Here is a 24,424-nt window from a genome sequence, read left to right on the forward strand (position 1 = left end):
CTTAATAAACTTTACATTCTGTCTTGAACTCAAAAACATAGTGAGAAGTCCAAGTACGGAGGACTGTATATCTGGCCAATCAAAATACATAACCAGAACTAACCAGTTTATGTATGTATATATAAATAAATACACAAATTAACTCCCCCAGGTCAGTATGTTTTCTCCCTTACAGAAGCACTGACTCAGCTTGTTGCTGTATTTGGCTCACTGTACTGCTGCTGCTGTTTGTAGACTCATAAAAATATTTGTTGCACAATAAGCTCTCTGATGGATGGCCAGGCAATAAGTCTGAACCTGCTGCATGCATCTGTCACCCTATGCCTGCCCTTCTGTATTACACTGTGCTCTTCTGAAGGAGCACATACAAACAGAAGAGTTCAACTCACAGATTATAAATATAGGAAAATGTTGTCACAATTGCATTTAACGCTGCACCAAATCTGGTTTACCTTCGACGGACTGGCCGATACTGTGTAGATGCGTGATATCTGGATACGTCTCGTGGATGTCTTTCAAGTACTGCTCCATTTCCACGCTGTTATGATAGCGAAACTCCAGACCGTGAACGGATGACAGCCAGAACCAAAACCACAGGCAGAGCGTGAAGACGAACATCCTTTGAGCCAACACAATGGAAGAGTGTGGAAGCCTTTGCCAGAAACACAAACAGAGAAGACAATGACATGAAGTGCCCTCATCTGGTTTCATTTCACTTTCTATTGTCTGCCAATATGGATTCTTTTTTTTTTTAAGGTGTGTAATAAGTTTTAAAATTCCATGTAGATAAGCAGCTCACCAGGAAATTATTTGATATAAAGCCTTGGGCTCTCCTGTTAATAATTAACTAATTTTCCTTCTAATTGCCCTTCATAAAAAACATGATCAGCATCATCTATCTATCTATCTATCTATCTATCTATCTATCTATCTATCTATCTATCTATCTATCTATCTATCTATCTATCTATCTCTGTCATAAGCCTCATGCAGTTAATAAATGCCCTTACAAAAAGTATTTTGGTAGTGCAAGTATGATATCAATGCTATTGTACTAAATTTACTGCATTTACATGGTATTTCAAGGTTCTTTAAAACGGCATGTTTGGGTTCGTGTCCAAAACATGATCTTTGTGTTGCATATAAAAGGTCAGCAGTAATGTAATATGCTTTAAAGTCACAGGTTAATGTTTGTCTTACGTTTTTAGACATTAAAGTTAGCCTTTTCTAGAAGTGTGAAGTGTATCTCTGAAATTAATTAAAATACGTATTTGCTGAGGACAAAGGCGTCACCAGTGATGCCCATAAATTCGAATTTATGAATAGGCAGGTCACAATTATATGGTGGAACCATGCTATCAATAATATCACACTATTACAACATATACATGCACACACAGACTCAACCATACACATGCGTATCAATAATAATAATAATAATCAACAAATGACTAAAACCAACACTGTGCACTTAAATTGTAAACAAAACATAGTCTGGTTAATAAAAAAGAAACAAACTGCATTACCGCAAGGTGTTAATTAACCAAACAACTTTAGACGTTAGCTACATACCGGTAATATGAATGCGAGTAAACGAGCAGCTTACCTCTTGTGCGTTCTCTGGCGGTTCTCCGACACTGTTTAAGACCTTGTCCTGTTAGTTTAGTTACTCTTTTTTCATTATATGATCTCATATAATGTTAAGAAAGTTAATGTGTCGTCGTCCTGCCCGTGTCATTGATGAAATGAAGGTATCTTGTTCCATACCGCGGTGAGTTCAACTGACTCCAGTCCAGCCTCACGTGTGTTTGGTGCAGCTGAAGGGAGTAATGAGTGGAGGCGGGACGCGAACACACACACACACACACACACACACACTGTATCAATGACACTTGACAAAACTTTTGGTGTGTTCGGCGAACTGCTCTTCATTAATCTGTTTACTATTTACATTCAATTAAAATGTACATTGTACACGAACAACGACAGGTATTACCTGAAATTTACTTTACATATTCCATTTTGCTTGACATCTTGACTGTTGACATACTTCAGTTTGCATATTGACTTTCAAACCAACTGACGTTCAAAATGACTAATATGAAGTCCATATATAATATAATATAATATAATATAATATAATATAATATAATATAATATAAACAACAACAACAACATTCATTCAGGAAAATGCTATGAACAGTGTGTTTACATTTTATGCAAACACCATAGTCTGTAAGAGAGCAACACAAGGAAGAGAAAATGGTTTGTACATTTCACTGTACGCATGAGAAGATCTCTTGAAGTTTTGCTGTCGAATTTCAAGTTCGAGTCCCTCGAGGCGACAGTACTAGCAGCTAAATGACAAACCTGTTCCTGCTACATTCTTTACTGCTGAGTTTACACTCACCTACTGTAGAATTATGAATTAGCGAGTAGATGACTAGAAATAGATGTGTATTAAAATAAGATCACAAACACATAACAGTCTAGTTGTATATTAACTCAGAGACATTTGCATTCCATCATTATTCTTTATACTGATCTTAAATGGTGCTTCAGCTTGGTCCAGGTTGCATTTCTAGGATAGTTTAAATGTCTAAAGCGCTCTCTAGAAGGAAAAGGGAATTTCTCAACAAATTTAAATCAGTGGCATGAGTATGTACTGTTTTTTCTTCCAATAATGAAAGGTGTCCTGAATTCCAGCCTCTTTTTTTGTCCTAGAACATAAACTGGTCTGCACAAACCATGATATGTCATCATACATGAGTCATGGCAAAGGAAGGATTCCACTTTACCTGAACTTTGATCCCCTCAAACCCTGCAAAAAAACTGTGAAATCCAGTCATTTCAATAGGAATCAATGCAACTGGGAACTGCAGTGTGAGGCTGAAATATCTTCACATGGAGATTTTGCGAAGGGCTCCAGTTCGTCACCCGAATTTAGCACATTGACCAGCAGAAAGCTGCTTGATTTGAAAGTAACTTCCGTGTGAGCTGTGCTATATGCTATCTACAATTTACAATGGACCCTTTTCCCCCCCAATACAATTTCACAGAAATTTCACAAATGATATTGCTCCTTTACTCTTAAAATGCGGTCACTTTTACCTTTGTTTGGCAAAATTTTCATGGGCAAAATCATTCCAGTCAATTGAATAGGATTCCACGTGACTGGGATTTTTGCATGAGCGTAAAAGAGTTTGCAACAGGTTCAAGTTGGTCATGCAAATTCGGTTGCTAGAATTGACATTGACTTCTTAATGAGCTGCACTTTATACATTGCTGCACTATTGACAATTAGGCAATGAACCTATTATTTGGCCATGAAATGTCACCAAAATTCTGCAAAAGTGACCATACTTTTACTCCTATAGCACGGTTACATTCATCCTTGTTTGGCGAATTTTCCAGTCATTTCAATTGTATTCCACCCGATTGGCATTTTTGCCTGAAGGAGAAAAATTTCTCAACAGGTTCAAGTTAGTCATGAAAATTTGGCACATTGAGCAACAGCTGCTATGTTTCAAACTGACTTCTCTGTTTACTGCGCTTCATGCATTGCTACTGACAAAAGACAATGGACCCATTTTTTGGTTGTGAAATTTCGCTGAATTTTTGCAAATGTGACCATACCTTTATCTTAACATATTTTATTCTTGTTGGAACGTGCAAAATCCAGTAATTTTAATAGGATTCAGTGATTGGAGTTTTTATTTTGCGTGTGTGTGTGTGAAGATGAAAGTGGCTTGGTTTGGAAGTTATTCTTTGTGGAAAGTGATCCATACACTACTGGGAGATAATGGACCCTTTTAGGGCCACAAAATGCGACAGCGCATTTATTCTTACTGCTTGACTATTTCTTCTCAAATGTCCATGTGGAAAGTTGCTGTTTTAATGCCAGGTTGTTGTGGATGGTTGCTAAGGTGTTCTGGGAAGTTATCAAGGCACTGCTAAGCTGTTGCATGGAAGTTAAGTGGTTACATATAGTTAAAAAAAACCTAAACACATGGTTTCCAGATATGGTTCATGCCCGTCCTTGAAGGTAAGTCTAGAAGATTTAACTGACATGAGTTTAAATGTAGGTTAGGGTGCCACGGCAGAGGAGTCTTAAAACACTGTAAAGAGGAAATATGTGTCCATTCAGGCCTATAATTCCAGTCTCAATGTAAAAAACCACATAATGGCTCTTGTACGTCATTAGTCATGACAGCTGCAATCTAGTCCCAGGTCATCTATGAGCTCAGACGTCTGGAGGTGTTCTCCGTGTCTGTACACATCCACAAAGGTCTCACGTTATGTATGTTACATACTGTAAAAGTACACTGCTTGAAAAACAAAAAAAAACCTGAAGTTGTTTCTTTCAGCTGGGTCTGGTCCTGTAATTGGCCACTGGTCGATTCATTTTTGGGTCAGTATTTATGAACAATATATTGGGTTGCATCAACAAATTTGACAGCATTAATCGATAGATCAATCCTCTAGTCTAGGTAAACACTGACAGGACGCCCGTGAATTGTCATATCAAACACTTGACAACAAATAGTTTCCAGTGACCTGAAGGCAAAATCTCCTACTGCTATAGTCATATCCCCTTTGTTTGTTCTGGAAAAAAAAAAAAAAAAAGTTGACACATATACATTTTCCATGTCTGTTTTCAGAAGAGACAAAGAAGTCATAGGGACTGAAAACAATGGCCTAGGTTGTCTTAATCATGAGTAATAAACCAATCATTCAATGTTTAAAACAGTATTTGCTTAGGTTACAATACAATGCAATGCATTGAAAAATAAATATGTGAAGTTTCCATATGACAGTTCCATTTATTAGTAAGAGTGACAGGGAATTGTGACCATGACCTACTAGCGCAGTGCTCTACATGTTAAGGTTTTCATTTTAAATCTAAAAGTTTTTGACCAAAATGTACAATCTATTGGGTGAAATACAGACTTTGCATTCTGGGCCTGCACTTTATTGTCTGCATTTGTTCAAGGACATTACAATTAAATTAAAGTGAAAAATAAAGTCATAATGAAGATGAAACTTTTATACCGAGTAAAGTCCTGCACCACCCTGACCTTCATCTTCATGAATTGTTAAGTTTGAAATAGATCTCTGGTATCAAATTGCACAATGTATTCATGCAGAAGGAGACATCTGGTGGTTGGAAGAAGAACATGCATCCAGATATTTTCCAGTCTTTAGAATTGCATGACATCTCAGGCATTACATTTATCAAACAAGTTTAAATCACAATGTCATATTTCTTAGTGTCACAAACACAAACAAAATGAAAGCCACATTTTTTTTTTTTAATCACTTCATGTTGTTTTATTAGAGAAGGGGAATTCTGAAAATTAAGTTGTATTTTGTAGTTTACCAAGGAAATATTTAATTAAACATTCTGAAATGGAATGCTATGTCAAAATGGAGTATATTAAACCAGCTTATTAAACTGCAACGGCAAGCCTGGAAGAAGGAAACAACCTAGAGCAGGGTTAAATCAGCTTGCTTGTTCATGTACAAGACATGGGAAAAAAGTTGTTTTTTTAGCATTCGTATGATTCTGAATAGCAGACAAGATCACCAAGGGATACATTAAGTACTGTGTGCTGCATGGAGCAATCTGAAAGCTGTTTGTCCACATTCCCTGAGGATGGCAGACCTCTAGTACTATATAGTGACTTCAACATCTGCCTTGAGAAGCCACATGCTTCTGACTTCCTTTCGCTCCTATCCTCTTTTGACCTTCAGTGGCTAAACACCACTGGTACCCATAAATAAGGTAACCAGCCCGACCTCATCTTTACATGCAAATTGTCTAAGATCATTTCATCTTTTTACATCTACCTTCTTCCGCACCACCAGGCCCTCTGCCAGTTTCGTTTCGATGAAATCTCCATCCCGACTTTCCACTGTGGTATCATCCTCTCTTCCCACCCCCACACATTTCTCATTTGTGCCACAGATCCGTTATTTTTCTACCCTAACTGGTTGCTTAGACACTATTTGTCCTATTTCCTCCAGACCAGCACGTGCTACTCCCTTGAACCCCTGGTTAACCGAGGTCTTGAAACTCAGAGCAGCAAAGAGAAAATGGCGCAAATAAAAAATTCTGCTGATTTTAGCAGGTATCAGTCACTGCTATGTTAATTTTCCACCAAAGTTCCGTAACAAGATCCGCCACTTCCCACCACCACTTTAACTGCTGACAAATTTGCTAATCAGTCCTCAAAACAAAATCCCGTCCATCAGCAGTCAGTTCTCAACTCCACTCACACACTTAACAGAAAACACTCACACAGCTGACCATATTCTCTCCTCCTCCTTTCCTCTCACAGAAGAAGTCTCTAAACTTGTCCTCTCCAGTCACCCTAACACCTGTCCTCTAGTCCCAATCTCCTCACATCTCCTACATGCTATTTCCCCTGGACTTCTGGATTTACTCGCACATCATCAACACATATTTTCTAACAGGTATTTTTCCAATAGCATTCAAGCAGTCTCAGGTAACCATACAACTTGAAAAACCTGCACTAGACACCTGAATTTTTTAAGATACAGGCATATTCTCTTCTCCTGTTCATAGCAAATCATTTGAAAACGTTGTGTTCAACCAAGTATCTTTCTTCCTCTTACAGAACAAGGAGCTAGACAATAACCTATCTGGATTTAAAGGTGACCATTTGACTGAAACCGCCTTGCTTGAGAGATGCAAGAGCAGAGTCCAAATTTTCATGTTCTCATTCTGCTAGATCTTTCTGCTCCATTTTACATTTTTAATCATCAAATCCTTGTGTCCTCCCACTCAATCCTGGGCATCACTGGAACTTCACTTCCAAAGGTAGGTCCTTCATAATGACTTGGGGATGAAAGGTATCCAAATAACATCAACTGTTCAATGGGGTTCCTCAAGGATCAGTTCTTGGGCCCCTCCTCTTCTCTACTAGATCTCTGGGACCCATCATTCAGGCACATGGATTTACCTACCATTGCTATGCTAATGACACACAGCTCTACCTCTCATTTCAATCAGATTATCCAACGGTACCTACTCAGATTTTAGACTGACTGGACATCTCAGCATGGATGAAAGAACATCATCTGGAGCTTAACCTGGCAAAGACAGACCTTCTCATTTTCCCAGCCACCCATTCATTACAGCACCAGTTTACCACCCAAATAAGCTCCTCAACGATAATCCCATCCATTTAGCTGCACCACCCAGGGAGCAGATGGGGGTTTGATGCCTTGCTAAGGGTTTCACCTCAGTCGTGGTATTGAGGGTGGAAGAGAGCACTATACATTAACTAGCCCCACCTACAATCCCTGCCAGACCGGAATCTTCGGTTTACAAGTCCATATTGAAAAAACAGCATGATCATGCAAGTCCGCATTACACAAGATCAGGAAGATCAGACCCTTCCTAACAGAGCATGCAACACGGCTTCTCGTCCTGGCCCCCTGTAATGTCTAGGCTGGACTTTTGTAATGCTCTTCTGGCTGGACTTCCAACATCCGCAATCAGACCTCTTCAAATGATAAAAAATGTAGCAGCACGTCTTTTTTTTTTTCAAAAGCCCAAAAGAATCACACCGCTTATCTCTCTGCACTGGCTTCCAGTCGTGGTTTGCATCAAGTTCAAGTCATTGGTGCTTGCCCAGAGAACATCCACGTGCTCTGCACCTTTTTACCTCCACTCTCTGCTACTTGTCTACATCACCTCCAGAAACCTGCGATTGGTAAATGAGTGGCTGCTCGAGGTCTCATCGCAGGAAGTTATTTATAACTCTCTAGGACGTTTTCTTTAACCGTACCCTGTTGGTGGAACGACCTAACTCCATCCGGACAGCCAAATCCCTCACAATCTTCAAGAAACAACTGAAAACAAAACTGAAAGCGTCTGCCAAATGAATAAATGTAAATGTTTGGACCGGTCATTAGAGTGTATTATGAAATGATCAATTTGCTACTTATTTAGTAGCAAACCTAACTGGTGTGTATAAATGAATGTGTGAAATAAGCTGGTAGTGTTGGCCTGCCATAAATTCAAGTCAAGTTGGCCGATAAGGTATAAGTCAAGGTACATGGAAAGTACTGTTTAGTGAATAACGTCAAGTAAGATGAGAAACACAGGTCCACCCAATGTCCATGTGATTGGAGGAAATAAAGCCGTTAACGACTTCATGCAAATGGATTAAAATCAAATAGAAAATAAATAAAAAAGCTCACTTTAATACATCATCATAAGGTTTGCAGAACATCTGTGCACTTCTGCTAATTTACTTATGTTGTCTTGGTTCATTACTATAGTACTGATCTAAAATAAAGTGAAATTAAATTAAATTAAAAGTATTCACACAAAAACAAAAAAAAGAGTTAGTTGGACAGAGTGGACTGGAATACGGATTGGAAAAATTACCAATAGATATTCAGAGATTCAATGAGTTGTACAGCTTGATTTTGTTATAATCTATAAAACCTGTGCTTTTTGTGAAATTTGAATTTAATAATCTGTTGTATAAAAGCTAAAGTAGAAGAAAAGTACAACCATCTTAACTGCATGCTACAAACTACCAGCCATATTATTGAATCACTGAACAGATTTGTGATTCAGTAACTACTTGCATAACTTACACTGGCATCACAGACAGGGCATTTTTCGGATGACTTGGGTAAAATGGGCCACTTAATTTCACCCTTTGTTACAGACTTCTCTGCTAATGACATTAACACAATTGCCATTCTTTGCTGGTCACATCCAAGGCAGCTTTTATAATTTTAATTCAAGATCTGCCATCAGTTGGTCTCATCAGTTATTGATCTGTTACCTTGATGAACTAAAAATATAACATCTACTGTACTTGCTGGTCAGTGCAACAGATTTTGAGAATGTACATACCCCCTAAAATTCCCTTTCAATTTAAGATTAAATATCTGCATTTTTATATACAACCTAAAAACACAAGCCTTACAAAACAAGGTTCTTACTTTCCCTTGAACACTGTAGTGATAGTGAAATGTTCTGTAGTGAAATGTTCTGTCAGACAGCAATTATGTTCACTGTTACAGTTGTTTATAATATACATATCCAACTTACACAAATCTTTGTTCTTAAAAATATATATTCACAATCAAGGAATAAAGTGTTCTCTAAAGTATGTTTATGTCTGAAAAATGCATAAAAATATAGATGATTGATCGATAACTAAGGTTGTCCACATGAAAAAGACTCTCCATAACCCTCTATTTAAATATCTCAGTGTGCTAACCAAAGAAACAAACAAAAAGAAATCTCTTTGCACGTTTAAGCTTTGTTATATAACTCACATCGGCAGTTAATGGTTATTTTACGGACAAAAATGTACAAACAAAACAAAAGTAAATTTCTTTAGTCAGTCTATTATGTGGTAAGACTTGCCAGACAAATGAACGAACAAGAAAACAGAACAGAATGCAAAAAAAACATTAAACCAACTCAAAACTGCTTGCTAGCCATCACTCGTACAGTGTATCCCTCTATCTTGGTCCCTGTCTGTCCCTCTCAGAGCAGCATAGACTCCTGCATTGCAAAGGCCTCCTGCGCCTGCCTGTAGTGTGTTCCACCAAACAGTGGGGGGAGCTGTTGCCTGCTCGAGTGCTCTTGGTAGGGTCCTCTGAAATGGAGCACAGCGTCCGAGATATTTGCAGGTGCAAAGTTAAACTCCTGAATGGGGTGAATGGGAGACAGCTGAGCTTTCTGGAAGCTGGGAGATCGAGATAGTCCCACAGGAGATCGTGGAGGCCCCGCCTCCATGTCCCCATACCAGCCCTCTTTTCGTCTGTTTGCCTCATAACGCAGTTCTGTGGACGTGTAAGCAGTAGAGCCCTGCAGTCGGGTGGGCTGTCGCATGTAATACCCGGCCTCGCCAACACTGTCTATCTGGGACGAAAGCTCAGCAGGAGCAACCCTGAGAGGGGGCATGTTTGGGGGTTGCCGTTGATAGGTTAAGTAGCTGTTGTTCATCAGTGTTTTCTCCGGCGAAGGGTTAGATGAGCCACGTCCTGTAGTTGCATAAACTTGCTCGGAGTACTGCTGTCCGTATAGTCTGTCCTCAGACCAAGAATCAGAAATGTATTGAGTGTTGACAGGAGTCATGCCAGGTGGGTAGTGCAGAGGTCCTCTGGGTTCTGTTTTGGACTGGATCATGCTCTGTTTGGGCATTCTAAAGGGAGAGAAGCCAGTTCCATCACTGGGGAGACGGGTGGGACTGCCCTGTCTCAATGAAGGCCCAACGTAAGGTCGGGAAGGGGGGCGAGAGGGCGGTTTCTCAAGCTCTATAATCTCTATAACCTCTCCATCTGGTCCTGGGACATTGTCGTATTGCGAGGCGTTGGAGCCACGGTTGGAGCCTGGAACAAACGCTCGTGAACGGGGTCTGCCCTGTGCCCCGGTGGCCTCTTCTGGAGTTCGGGAGCTGGGCGAGGGTGGAACACCCATAGTTAGACTCGACTGGCTTTCCCGTGCTGCAGCCTTGACTGCTTCCAGTTTATCCTCTGAAGGCTTGACCCAACGAGGTCCAATGTCCCTACGCATGCTGGATCTAACATTGGAGTTGTGATTCGCCTGGTTCTGGGTCAGCACCTTCCCACTACCTGTTGCGCTGCTGTTGGGAATGTGGGTTGGGACTCGTTCCTTTTGAGTGTCCACACCTCGTCGATCCCTCTCACTCTTGTCTGGATGAGGGACCTTGTCCATTGAGCTGGGTGGCCGACTTTCCTGGTACCTCTCTGGTGTTCCATCAGTGACTTTACTGATGCTTGCGGCAGGGCTTGAAACACGAAGGGGAAGGCCCTCAACTGTCTTCCCGACCAGTTGCCCGTTAGCCATATGATTTGTTGGTGCTGCTGCCAATCCTGGAGGCTCAGGAGGAAGTTGACCTAATGGTTTCTTAGGAAACTCATCCTCGTTACCTGCATGGGTGATAAGAGAAAAGCCAATCAGAGTAACATCAGTACACAAATTTCAAGTATTAAAGACCCCATGAAATATGAACTTTATCTGCATTCATAATTTATAATCTATCTCTTTCATTGAAACACATCAAACCATTGACGACTCCTCTTGCACTTAAGGGCGTATACAAATTCCAAACCAATAAAATGCAACCGCATTTCACGGAGTCTTTATACCATCAGAATATAACAAACACTGAAGTGCAAAACTCATGCAGCTGAATGTCTTTTAGAAGAACAAAACTGCCAAATAAAACAAGGGTTACAGTTGACACTTTGTTCAAATAAAATGAAACCACAAACATCCACGGCTGGTGTCAAATCAAAGCTCAGATTAGGTACACTGAGGAGTCAAGAAGCTAAAAATATAAATGCAAATATTACCACAACACTTACATTTCAAGCCTGACTGTGAACATATAAACCATGTGGAGAAAATATGTGTTGGGTACATTTTGGAACACACAGCATATGCACAATATTCACCAGGAAACTGAAGAAAATGTGGGAATGATGAACGTTTACAAACAGATACTGATGGTTGGGGCGGAAATTGGTGTGCATCGAGAAGTGACATGAGGAACGCAAACGCCAAATACACATGAACTCGTGAACACCTCCAAATGTGTTTGATATCCATCATATTTCATGGTCCAAAATTAAGATTTGCCCAGCACCAAAAGTGAGTCGCTGGCCAAATGAATGGCATATATGGTTCAAATCAATAACTTTTGTTCATGGTTTCTCATGCAACCTAAACAGGAAACTCAGGAAATTTATTTCAACGTTTTGGTGATAGCATGTTGTTAAGCTAACGATACAATACCCTATCCTACAAAAATACCCATGTTAAAAATATGATCATTGCAAATTTTTGACAGTAAACTAATCCAAGTGCATTCATTATGAAAATTTTTGTCAACTTAGATTATTTTTTATTACAGGCTTGTCGCATTCTGGGACATTTTTCATTAAGGACACATTCCTGGCCAACATTACGCATCTTAGAAGACAACTTGTTTTAACAGTCTTTGTGTTGAGAGTGCAACTATGATATATATATATAAAATGCATATATGTTGCAACTATATGATATATATATAACTTAATTTTCTAGGCCAGTAAGGAATATCTATAGTTCTCTATCCTCCTCCTCCACTTAATTCATTTGCCATTGGCAGGCCTGGGGAAAAGTTAATTTTGGACACTTCTATCTACTGACTTGTGTTTTTATATTTGTCGTATTATAATAAGTATTATAAGTCGTATTTATTGTACTCATTCATAAATGTATTCAACATAACTGTCCTTTTACATGTTTGTAACATACAGTACCCCATAGCACATTTTTGTGACAAACGTATTGGTTAACCTCCTCAATCCAGGTTTTGTGAGCGACAGAAAAACAAACGAGGGGAAAGAGACGAGTGTGTAGTGGGGGTAGACGAACGAATGGTAGGTTGATTGACAGATAAAGTAGTCAGTGCTTTTTTGCCCACCGGTTGGTTTTGTAGGAGGGTCGGCGCCCCCCCTTCCCAGACCCACTAGTGTAAGCAGAGGCTATGTTTGAAGCGAAAGGGAGAGAACGCAGATTAGACAAACAATACAAAGAAGCAGTGAATGAGTGCGTGTGTGTGTGTGTGTGTGTGTGTGTGTGTGTGTGTGTGTCGCGTTTGTGCATGAGATAAAGGAGTGTGTGCATTAGGATGTGTCCCTCTATGGGTGGTGACACACAGCCAATAGATTTCAGTGCATGTGTGTGTTTAAGTACCTGGAGGTGGCAGCTCCAGTTTAGCTCGTCTGAGCTCAGACATGGAGTGTTGAAGCTGCTCGATCACTATGTCATCCTCTAAAAAGAAATCCTTTGACAAAGTCACCTGCAGAAACTTCACCAGCTCCTCCATGGACAACTTCAAGAGGATTTCTACCATACAAACAAAAGTAGTTACTGTTAGAATGAGACGTTCACAGACTAATTATAACTAACTACATTTACTGCAGTCTAGCTCCCATCAAGTCCTTTCAGGGTTTATTTTGCACATTGATCAACCTTTTTTATATTTATATTTCAATCTGAATTTACACACTGTAGCTTTTTTTTTTACACATTGTAGTCTTTATTGGGTTTTTGATGAGTCACACACTAGTGTTGTAGTACTCAAGAACGGTCTTGAGACAGGTCTTAAGACCATTTTTTGAACACATTTGTACCTGGTCTTGTCTTGGTCCTAGAGTAAAAGGCCTTGAGTCTTGTTTCAACACTGATAAACTCTGGGAATATCACTAAATTGCCAGTGCATTGTCTGATTTATTTCTTAACATATCACTAACAGACATTTCTCAGGCTGTAAATTTGGATCTGGTCTTAGTCTTGTCTTGGTCTCAACACACATTGGTCTTGAACTCAGATTAGGCGGTCTTGACTACGACACACACACACACGCACACACACACACACACGTCTTTTCTTTCCATTAAGCATAATGATTTTTATACTGTACAAACTGTATTTTCTATCCCTTACCTTAACCTTACACCTAAACCTACCTACTGCCATAAACCATGTTTACGTTGTAACACCCATGTCATTATATGCATCTGTCCTCATAAACCATATATTCAAGCACACACACACACACACTCATTACTTTTGTGGAGCTTGAGGATGGTGTAAGACATCGCAGTCAGAACTCGCTCTCCTTCCAGAATATAAATATCCCATATTCTCAGCGTGAGCGTGAATGGAGTCTATTCAATCAAGAACAAACAAATGCACTCAAATCAGTAAGGTTTGACACTGGACAACAGATAATAATATAAATAATAACATCAAATAATAAGGCGCTCAGAAATCACGTTTAAAGGGTACATACCCGATCCAAGAAACACTGAAAAAACCATTTCAAAGTGTACAGGCTGGTGTACACCTCTTGATTATCCTGTAGAGGGAAGCAAAGGGACAGGGATTGTACGCTCACGGCATCAAAACACACACACATTTAAACACACACTTTAATGAGTGTAGCTTATCATTCTCTTTTATCCCCTTGCTAATCCATTCACATCAAAAGCTGACTCTCACACACAAATAATTCATTACTTCATCTAGCTCATTATTTATTCATCTTGTCTTTTATTAATTACTCTGCCCTTTAATGAATCCAAGGCTGGCATCTCTTTGTGAATTCATTGTTTCACCAGCGCTCTGGGTTGGCCAGCTGATCAAGTTTATTTCAGAAAAGACACAAATACATGGACAAATAAAGAAAACAATACAGGCAAAAAATAAGACTGGATATGAAGCTTTTCAAAACACTGAGAGAGTTCAATTTAGGATACACAGTGTTATTCAGGACAAAATATCTACATTAAAAAAACAAACAAAAAATGCTAGTAACGTGTACCGTGAAGTATTACTACATGAGTTTCCCCACATGTGAAGTGGCCCAAAGTTTAGCTGCCCCACTTTTTGAATAGTGCATGATGTTTTGGAGGTGTTTGTGTGTCTTACTAGATGTTGCTTGAGCTTAGGCATCATCTTCTGCAGGATGCGGTCATGATGCTCCTGGAAGCGCATGAGTTTAGGGAACCCTGGAACAAAGAAACCTAGACCAACACAACAACATTTTTCAATATGGAACAAATTATTATTATTATTACGAAAACTACAACTACTCGGCATGAGTTGAATACCACTGTTCTAGAACGAGTAAAAGTGTGTGTGTGTACCGTGCATGGCGTGTTTCTGTCCAGACAGCAGTTTGACCAGTGCCCAGAAAGCATCTTCCTCATTCATATAGATGAGTAACAGAGCAGTGATCTGACTCATGCCCTGACAATAGCCCACCTCCTACACACACACACACACACACACAAAAGAGAGAGAGAGCGAGAATCCATAGTGTGCAGGTTTCTTCCACACATAAATCAAGTGTAAGCACATACTCATAAAATGATTGCTACTGAGGTAGCATTTTAATTCAATAATTTTGACGTCAAATGGAATCAACATGGCAATATTTGTGGCTATATTTTACTCACTGTGTTATATACAGAATATGCTGTGAGCACATGAAACAGATCCTGCTGTCTGAAACACATAAGCAAGTACAAAACAATTATGGTCAAAGAATCAGTCTTGTTTTTCTATTTTAGATGCCATGGGGTCATTAGGTTTTGCACATTTTTGCATGTTTTGTTCTTTCCCTCTTTCATTGTCTCATTGTTTGTTTTTTTTTTTCCCCTATGGATGTCTACTTCCACACTGTGAGAAGGATCTGACCCTTTCAAATCTCCACAGGTAAATGTCACATCAGTCAATATGAGCGCTTTAGCCCTGTCACAATTCAATACACAAATAAATCGAAGAGAAATGGTAGGGTGTGGGCGTCTCTCTTTCCATTGCATTCTCAACTTTTCCATTTCAGATGCTGGTTAAATGTGGCAGTTTTATGGCCATGAGAAATGGGAGCATCCGAGAAGAAATTTATTTTACACAGACAAAAGCAACTCATTATTAAAGCCTGCTAAAGCACCAGAACATAAGCAATATTTGCAATAAAATGTTTGTATAATTCATTGTTAAGAATTCAATAATAATAATGGTAATACTAATATAAATAAATAAAAAGCAAAATGTTGAGATACTTTAATACCTTGTTTAGAATCCAAAATTAAAACAAAACAAGACAAAAAAAACAAGCAAAACAAAAACAGTCATAATATTTGGATAACTCAGAATAATAAATAAATAAATAAACAAAAACAACAACCAGATGAACAAACATAAATAAACGTAGCCTCTAATAATAAATAAATAAATAAGTAAATAACCAGGGCGGTCGATTTTTAACATGTTAATCTAATTAATTGGTTATGGAACAAAAATTATGCGTTAAATTTCTAACACAGTTAACGAGTGCAATGTCACACCAGTTTTGTTTTTGTCAGAATATATATATATATATATATATATATATATATATATATATATATATATATATATATATATATATATATATATATATATACATATATATATATATATATATACATACTGAAAATAAATAAAAAATCCATATTAATAAAACAAATAAATAATTAAATGGATAATTCACCCAAAAATTTAAATTTAAAACAATAATTATAATATTTAAACAAATACATTTAAATTTTAAGCTCTTGTGTTTTATTTAGTCGGTGTGTGTGTTTGATTGCTCACTTGACATCATAGCGGTGCATGAACATGATGTGATCTCTGTATGTACGATTCACATCCAGATCAATCTGACGGACATCTGGAGACAAAACCCTGGCTCTGATCTTCAGTTTCTGGGGAAAGACAAAAACACTTCATGGAGTTCATCATAAATATCACTAACTATATAACAACACTCTGCAGGACACAAATTAATCAAACGTTACGCTCACAGACCACAGCATGATTTCTGGCACACAAACACCTTCAGTTAAAAGGGAATGCAGACTGCTAATCATGTTTTCTGTCCAGTTGGATGCTACAGGGCTTTAGTAAAGCTGCTATTGTCCGTTTGGAGTGATATTTCCCTCTGCGGTGTGTGTCAAACCACATAAGTGTTACATTGCAAACCTCAGGAGTTGGCCGTTTTAGAAAGTCATATTCAAGCAAAGACTTTCTGATTGCCTTTCTCTCTCACATACTGTATACAAACATATACGTTTTTGTGGAATGAACTAGCTCTGAAGAAAGCCATGCCTATGCTGGAATGGAGAAACGGTGTTTACCTCATAGAAGTCCTTTTTCTCTTCCTTGATTTTGGGGATGTCGAGCAGCAAACACCAAACCTGACCTCTAAACTGCAGTGGAATTCCCTTATAGATCCTCCTTGCCAGCTACACAAACACAAAACACCATCAGAAATCAAGAAAACCCTAAACCTTAACCTTGTGTGTCAACCCATTGAAGTCATCATGTTCATCAAGACTGCATTTGTTTGATAAAACACAGTAAAAACAGCAACATTGTGAAAAACGACTGTCTTCTATTTTCATATATTTAAAAATGTCATTTATTCCTGATACATTTTAAGCAGCAATTCCTCCACTCTTCAGTGTCACACGATCCTTCGGAAATCATTTGAACATGCTGATTTGAGACTCAAGAAACATTCATGTAAACAGTCATGCTGCTTAATATTTGTGTTCCCACACTACATTAGTTAACATAAACGAACAAAACATTTACTAATGCATTCATGAAACGAAAAGTGGTATTTATTAGTTTATGTTAGTTAATGAACCTGAGCTAACATAGACTAACAATGTATTTCTATTAACTAATGTTAACAAAGATGAATAAATACTTTAACAGATGTATTATCCATGGTTAGTTAAGTTAATGTTAGAACCTTATTGTAAAGTGTTACCAAATAAAATAAATAAAATCTGGAATATAGACAACTATATCAGAGACAGATGTCTTTGTTTCTTTGTCTTGGTTAGAAGTAGACCCCAAGACCCAAGATCCACATTTCCTGTGCTGAGTTAGGGTTAGGGAGAATTATAGCTAGGAATCAAATATGTTCAATTGAACTTAGAGTGTTAGCAAAAAGCATGATATGCAAACGATCGGAAACAAAAACAAGGAGAACGGTATATATATACACAATATATAACATAACTTAAATGATGTGGCCACAGATACCGCTGGCCTGGTTATTAGGACACCCTCATTATGTATAACCACGCTGTCTAAACACATTGAATAGCAGAGTAATGGAATACATCTGTGTGTCTGTCACTCACAGGTGATTGTGCAGTCAGTAAAGATTAAACTCCCATCAGAGAGCAGATTAAAAGCTCAAGAGCAAAATGCTGAAACCACAAAAGCTAATGGCCGGCATGAATCGTCTCTCAGCTACAATTAAACTCACCCGCTGGAACAGAAAGAGAGAGAAAGAGGGAAAGAGAGAGAGAGAGACGCACGACTGTGGAGGGGTTGTGAGGTGAAAGACGGGAATGAACACTCTTCCGTTTTCTGCACTCATCTGTTCACATTACTGCCACTAAGTGATTTCCTGAATGTCTCTTCCGCCCCAGGGTCTTTCCATGTGTGTGTGTGTGTGTGTGTGTGTCTGAATTGATGGCTGCTGAGTAGTTCATTTACTATAATGGTAATGACGATATTAATGATCTACGGGAGGCTCTTGAGGAGCTGATTATTGACAGACAGCAGTGGGCACATATCCCACAGCCACCAACCCAACGACTGTGTGTGTGTGTGTGTGTGTGTCTGCCTCTAATCTCAGCAAAATGAGGCGATTAAGGCTGTTGGTTTATTCGACTAAAACAAGACATTACAAATCGGCAGGTGTCTGTGTGTATTTGCTTGTGTGTTTAAATGTTTTGTTGACAGGGGATTGGTTTTGTAATTGCGGATGTGTGAGAAGTCAATGACTCCATCTGTTCTACAAAAAAAAAAAAAAAAAAAACCTCTTTGAACAAGATGTCTTTGCAGTGAGTGTGTGTGGTACAGTGGAATCAGAACCAAATTCAATGAATTAAATATTTACATAATACTTTAAGTCAAATGGGTTCAAAAGTTCAAGAATCCCTGCTATATAAGAATATTAAATTATATAGATGATCTACCTATAGCAGAAACAGAAAGTCACCATAAATGGACAGTTAAACAACAAAATGAAGTAATGCAAAAACAGAAAATACTTACATATTTATCTGGATGAACTGTTTCACATACGAGCAGTTCAAGAAAATTAGTTTTTACATTTTAAACTGACACCATCTTCGAAAATGCAACACTTGTGGCATGGGCCAAATACAGAAAAACAGCAATATAGCATTAAAAAATAATTTGGATGAAATGTCAATGATAGCGTGAGCTATATGGTGGTTCTAGTGGTTAAAGTGATAGGAGGTCACCCCAATCTATTCTGAACGCCAGAGGAAAAGCAAGCTGGGTATTGACCTTCCTCCTCAGATCAGGGGAAATAACATTTCCCAAATCACTTCAGAGGAATATTTTTTTCAGTTATTGTCTACATGCAAATCCAGGTCACAGCCAGTCGCTACAGCTCATTATGGTATGCACTTCCTTTGTTGATGAAATCATATCTACTGAATGATTTTTTTTATTTTTTATTTTGCAATAAGAGGACTCTAAATGACACCAGAAGCAGCCAATGTTAGCTTGAGGTTGTCTACACTGCAAGAGCTGAAGTTGACCTCTGAATATTCACAAACAATTGACCAATTAGGGGCCGTTTACATGACGTTTTCAGCCAAAAACAGGAAACTCTTTATGTGTTTTGCGTGTCCGTTTACACGTCAATGGCATTTTGGGGACAGAAAACACATATTTTTAAAAAAGGGTTTTGGAAGTGCAAGTTTTTGAAAACGGCACCGTTATCGTTTACATGAAAAAAAACAAAAAGGCGAATCTTTGAAATCAGTGACATCATGCGTGTGCATAGTATGTGTAAGGTATGCAGACATACGCGAACAAACATATACAACAATGGCGGAGTACATGGTACTGTTGTTGCTGCTCAAGAGTGTGCTAACGCTTCTTCAGAAAAGTAAAAAACAACCAACAGCGGAGACGATTATATAAAGCATAAAATCGTCACTTCAATACAGGTACTGTTTTTTTATAACATGTTGACTGCGCCATCTACTGGCCTGGCATGCGTAAAACTACATCTTTTGGCCGTTTTCACAGATATGTGTAAACACGAATCGTTTTGAAAACGTTGTCGTGTATATATTAAACTTTTTAAAATGCAAGGGAAAAACTTTTCCGTTTTTGACTACATCGTTGTCGTGTAAACGTAGCGTTAGGTTCAAGCTTGAGCTAGACTTAAGCAATAGTAAAATGTGTCAATGTCCTCGTTTCCTACTATGTTAGCAGAGACACAGAAGTTGACGGCCAACGATGCAACATTTTATTTTCCATCTAAAACTATTTTCAATTTTAGAGATATTATTCAAGCAGATTTTTATTAACCCTCTGAGGTCTAAGGGTATTTTTGGGGCCTGGAGAAGTTTTTTCAGTTTCTTATAAATATCTAAATGGCTAAAGTCTAATCTCGGTGTAATCAGCACAAACTGGGCTATAATATGAAATTTAAATATTATCGATCCACACATATATTTGTAATCTACAGTTTAGGAAGCTGGACAGTGTAGATAGTTTTGTTGTGCTTTAGATGCTGTTTATGCTCATTTAGTGCAGACACGGTATGACAGTCTAATTGAGAAGAAGTAATAATTCGTTCTAGTCAGATTAATAAACTGCACACCTGTCACACACAACCTCAGGTGCTATGGAAATGTTTCAATACGCAATAGACACTGTTAATGTACAGAAAAATTCAATGAAACACACCAATAGGTGCTTGAAGGTATCCAAACACAAAGTTTGACATAAACCGACAGATTTTTTTCAGTTGAAACAGGACAGTGGTTTTCTTAGGGGATCGGTCCAATGATGCCCAATACACAGGACAGAGACAGCCAAAAGAAACATTTATACACACAAGATGAAATATTGAAATACAGAGTCCTTCAGAGAGTCTATGAAGGGCACGCACCTTGTCACTGTTCTTGTATTTCTCCCAGCTCTTCAACATTTTCAGCCATTTTGCCGTTCTCTCCACTTCCAGATGTTTTTGCTAAGCAGACAAAGTGCAAACACACAGCACAATAAATTAAACAAAAGAGACAAAATCTCACTGAAATGTTTCATCTAAGGCAACACTAAATGGACTTTAATAAAAACAACCATATTAAAATTTAGCAGTCCACAAAAAAAAAAAAAAAAAAAAAAAAAAAAAAAATTGAATATCTTCCTTGCTTTTACTTCTACAAGAACATACTGGCCTCTGAGGCAGCAATGTTACGGTTTCTCCAATTTAGAGCTCATTATTACTGTATAACCTGACACTTTAAGTGCTTTCTGTCATGGCAAATGTGTGAAAATAATAATAATAATAATAATAATAATAATAATAATATTTTTGCATTTACATTTAGCCAACTGTTGACAATGGGATTTTCAAGTCCATTCCGCTCAAGTTCAGACAGGTTCCCTAGCTTTCTTTACAATTAAAGGGTTAGTTCGCCCAAATAGCAAAAATTATGTCATTAATAACATGTTGTTCCAAACCCGTAAGACCTCCGTTTATCTTTGGAACACAGTTTAAGATATTTTAGATTTAGTCCTAGAGCTCTCAGTCCCTCAATTGAAACTGTGTGTACGGTAAACTGGCCATTTCCAGAAAGGTAAGAAAAACATCATCAAAAGTAGTCCATGTGACATTAGAGGGTCAACACTGAAACCGAGCCAGATAACAAACAAAAGATTGACTCGTTCACGAGTCAAGAACCGTTTCTGTCTGACGCGTCCGATTTGAGAACCGAGAAGCTGATGATACTGCGCATGTGTGAAGCAGACTGACACACAGAGCGTCTGAACTGAACTTATTCTTTTTGGTGATTGATTCTGAACTGCCAATGATGCCATTACGTAGAGCGCAAAAGAACTGGTGAAATGTTTTCTTCAACCGGTTTATTGAATCAAACTGTCCGAAAGAACTACTGGTGATCCGAAAACCGATGCAACCGGTTCTTCACTCGTGAACGAGTCATTATCTGGCTCGGCTAGGTGTTCATCTTCAGTTCTCTCTTCACAGCAGTTCAGTCAGTGTACTGTTTGAGTAAATGAATTACTCCGGGATATTGGTTTGTTTTAACTCAGAGGGAGTGTCAGCCACATTAAAAAAAGTTAACAGCTTAAGTCATTTGTGGATAAATGCGTATTAGAGATGTGAACCATTTCAAACGATTCAGTTCGATTTGGTGAACTGGTTCAAAAAGATCCGGTTACATCGAATGATTCGTTCGCAAACCGGATATCACAAACTGCTTTGTTTTGAACTCTCTCACAACCGACACGGAAGAGAAGACGATGCTGAATAAAGTCGTAGTTTTTGCTATTTTTGGACCAAAACTGACCCTCTGATGTAACATGGATTACTTTAATGTTTTTTTTTTTACCTTTCTGGACATGGGCAGTATACCATACACACAGCTTCAGTGGAGGGACTGAGAGCACTGGGACTAAATCTAAAATATCTTAAACTAAGTTCCGAAGATAAACGGAGGTCTTACAGGTTTGGAACAACATGAGGGTGAGTTATTAATGACATAATTTTGCTATTTTGGTGAACTATCCCTTTAATGCCACATGCTTTAATATTTTGTTTTCTAATCCTATGTCATGTATATATTTTACATATGATATATTCTGCAGTTCTACACAGGAAACAAAGTGATTTCTGGGTTGTATTAGTGAGAATTTATTTTTAACTGATAAATCACAAAACACAATTCTGCTGAAATCATTCAACCCTACTGAGGGCAAAAATGATAGAGAGTTGTTTGTTCCATTATCTTATGTTTCTTAGTTAAAACCTGTTGATGAAAATGTTTATAATGTATTTAAAAGTAATTTTCTCATCCTACTGATGTATGTGCTCCAGTTGTCCAGATAAAACACTGTGGACAAGTTTTCACAAATGTACTATGAATGTATTAGGTTGGCCAAATACAGCACTTGACTCACCTTTTCCTCCACTATGTCATACGCTGGAAGCTCATCCTCACTGGGAAAGACAAATCACATCACATTATAACACAGAATCAATTCAATTTTCTTCTGTTGGAACAAATCAAGTGTTTTAGTCAGACTACTGGCCTCTCAGATATTTATGGTATCAAATAGACACTATGTCTGCCCACTGTACAGGGAGAGAAATCACATCAATAAATTATACAATCTTGGTTCCTCGCATGTATTACTGAAAAAGGAAATACTTTGTTCCACAGGAAGTCCACTAGTTGAATAAACAAACATCACGAATGGTAACGATGCCCCTGTGACCCCCACCCCTGAATCTGTTCAAAGTGTGAGATCTTAGTCAGTTACACAAACAGGAAATGATTGTTTCCATGGCAGCCAGTTTGGATCAGCTCTGAGATCTCCATGAGGTAACCCAGGCAAGCTGTGACATTGAGGCTCTGTTCAAAACTCTAGTGAGTTTCCTTTCTGTCGATATAGGCAGCTAGATTCTAATGCAGCATTGTGACCAAAATCTGGAGTGAATTTGTACGGTTAGTGACAATTCAATTAGTGGCTCGTTGTTTATATGCCATTTTATTTAAAACAAACCAAAGCAAAAAAACAAAACACACGCACGCACGCACACACACACACGCACACACACACACACACACACATATATATATATACAACAAACAAAACAAAAAGTACAAAATATAAAACAAAAGAACAAATAAAGACAAACAAAAAACCTAACATACAGAACAAACAAAAATAAAACAGAAGAACAAAAAAATGAATGCAAAACAAAAAATAAACAAAATACAGAACAAACAAAACAGACAAACAAACAAAAAAACAACTTCAAGTACCAAGCAAACAAAAAACAAAACTGTAAGAAACACTGGCATGTGTTGCCATATCAAGTCTATTTCACATCAACATATACTTCTTTGGGCATTTCCTAGTTTTGCCACTTATCTTTCAATCTTTTTCAGTCTTTTTTACTCTGTTACTGTCTTTTTTGTAGCCTTTCCTCCTGTCTCTCTGCCCCTACAATTATAGAGTTGTGATTTGCCAGACACATGTTGCACCCTATAAATATCACATGTGCACTGCTGTTTAAGGGGCTTGGGTAAGCCACAATCCTCCCTGCCAGGGCGTGAAGAGAGAAGAGCCCGAAGGAGCAGACAGACATCAGGAAAAGAGAGAACAGTGAATATTCAGACTCTCTGAGCTATCTGCTGGCTTTCTCCAGTAGCACCTCCTAACTCAGAACAAAATAATGCACATTTCTTACTGCAGGAATCCGAAGCGGTCCACCACTTTATACAGATCAAAATTGGTCTCCTCCCAAGGCGCCACCTCTGCACTTTCTTTACCCTGAAAGCACAAATAACAAGCTGTGAGTACACATCGGTTCAGTTTTAGAGTGTATGTGTGTGTGTGTGCCAAGTTGCTGGAGGGTTGAGTTCTCAAAGCATATGGCTCCACTGTGAACTGGGACTTCGTAGTTCATACATATTTAAGGCAGGTAATGAGGGGTGGACAGAATGTGGACAGGTTCAGTATAAACAATTCAAAGAGAGAGAAATAAAGAGAGAGGTGCCTGCGGCAAAAACAGATCATCCTTGAGTAAGAACAGTGTGTTTACGAAAGAAGACAGACACATGGGTCGTGTTCTGACCACACATACAGTTTTTTTGAGGTTAAACTTGTGCAGTTAATTCCGAGTTGCTTAACATAGAGACTTCATTGTAGATATTTTCAGTCTCTAGGGACCACACATAAAAAAATAAAGTCCTGTAG

At 38.3% G+C, this 24,424-nt stretch overlaps 2 protein-coding genes across 3 annotated transcripts in view; both read right to left on the minus strand.

Moving 5' to 3' along the window:
- Positions 1–1,812, minus strand: part of LOC113048227 (carboxypeptidase M-like) — a 35,577-nt gene extending 33,765 nt beyond the window's left edge. The window contains exons 1-2 of the mRNA XM_026209881.1: positions 1,607–1,812; positions 453–652 (exon numbers count right to left, since the gene is read on the minus strand). Of these exons, the coding sequence (XP_026065666.1) occupies positions 453–618 (166 nt within the window). The 5' untranslated portion in view covers positions 619–652; positions 1,607–1,812. The remainder of the gene's footprint in view (positions 1–452; positions 653–1,606) is intronic.
- A 6,935-nt stretch (positions 1,813–8,747) lies between these two features.
- LOC113048229 (USP6 N-terminal-like protein) overlaps positions 8,748–24,424 on the minus strand; it is a 48,150-nt gene continuing 32,473 nt past the window's right edge. For both annotated transcript variants that reach the window (XM_026209883.1, XM_026209882.1), the window contains 12 exons: positions 23,916–23,998; positions 22,619–22,658; positions 20,586–20,666; positions 16,759–16,866; positions 16,217–16,326; positions 15,037–15,085; positions 14,725–14,845; positions 14,507–14,601; positions 13,869–13,934; positions 13,644–13,743; positions 12,767–12,919; positions 8,748–10,953 (listed from right to left, as the gene is read on the minus strand). In XM_026209883.1, the coding sequence (XP_026065668.1) occupies positions 9,545–10,953; positions 12,767–12,919; positions 13,644–13,743; positions 13,869–13,934; positions 14,507–14,601; positions 14,725–14,845; positions 15,037–15,085; positions 16,217–16,326; positions 16,759–16,866; positions 20,586–20,666; positions 22,619–22,658; positions 23,916–23,998 (2,415 nt within the window). In that variant the 3' untranslated portion in view covers positions 8,748–9,544. The remainder of the gene's footprint in view (positions 10,954–12,766; positions 12,920–13,643; positions 13,744–13,868; positions 13,935–14,506; positions 14,602–14,724; positions 14,846–15,036; positions 15,086–16,216; positions 16,327–16,758; positions 16,867–20,585; positions 20,667–22,618; positions 22,659–23,915; positions 23,999–24,424) is intronic.

The sequence above is a fragment of the Carassius auratus genome, chromosome 29 (genome assembly GCF_003368295.1).
Source record: "Carassius auratus strain Wakin chromosome 29, ASM336829v1, whole genome shotgun sequence".
Taxonomy (NCBI): domain Eukaryota; kingdom Metazoa; phylum Chordata; class Actinopteri; order Cypriniformes; family Cyprinidae; genus Carassius; species Carassius auratus.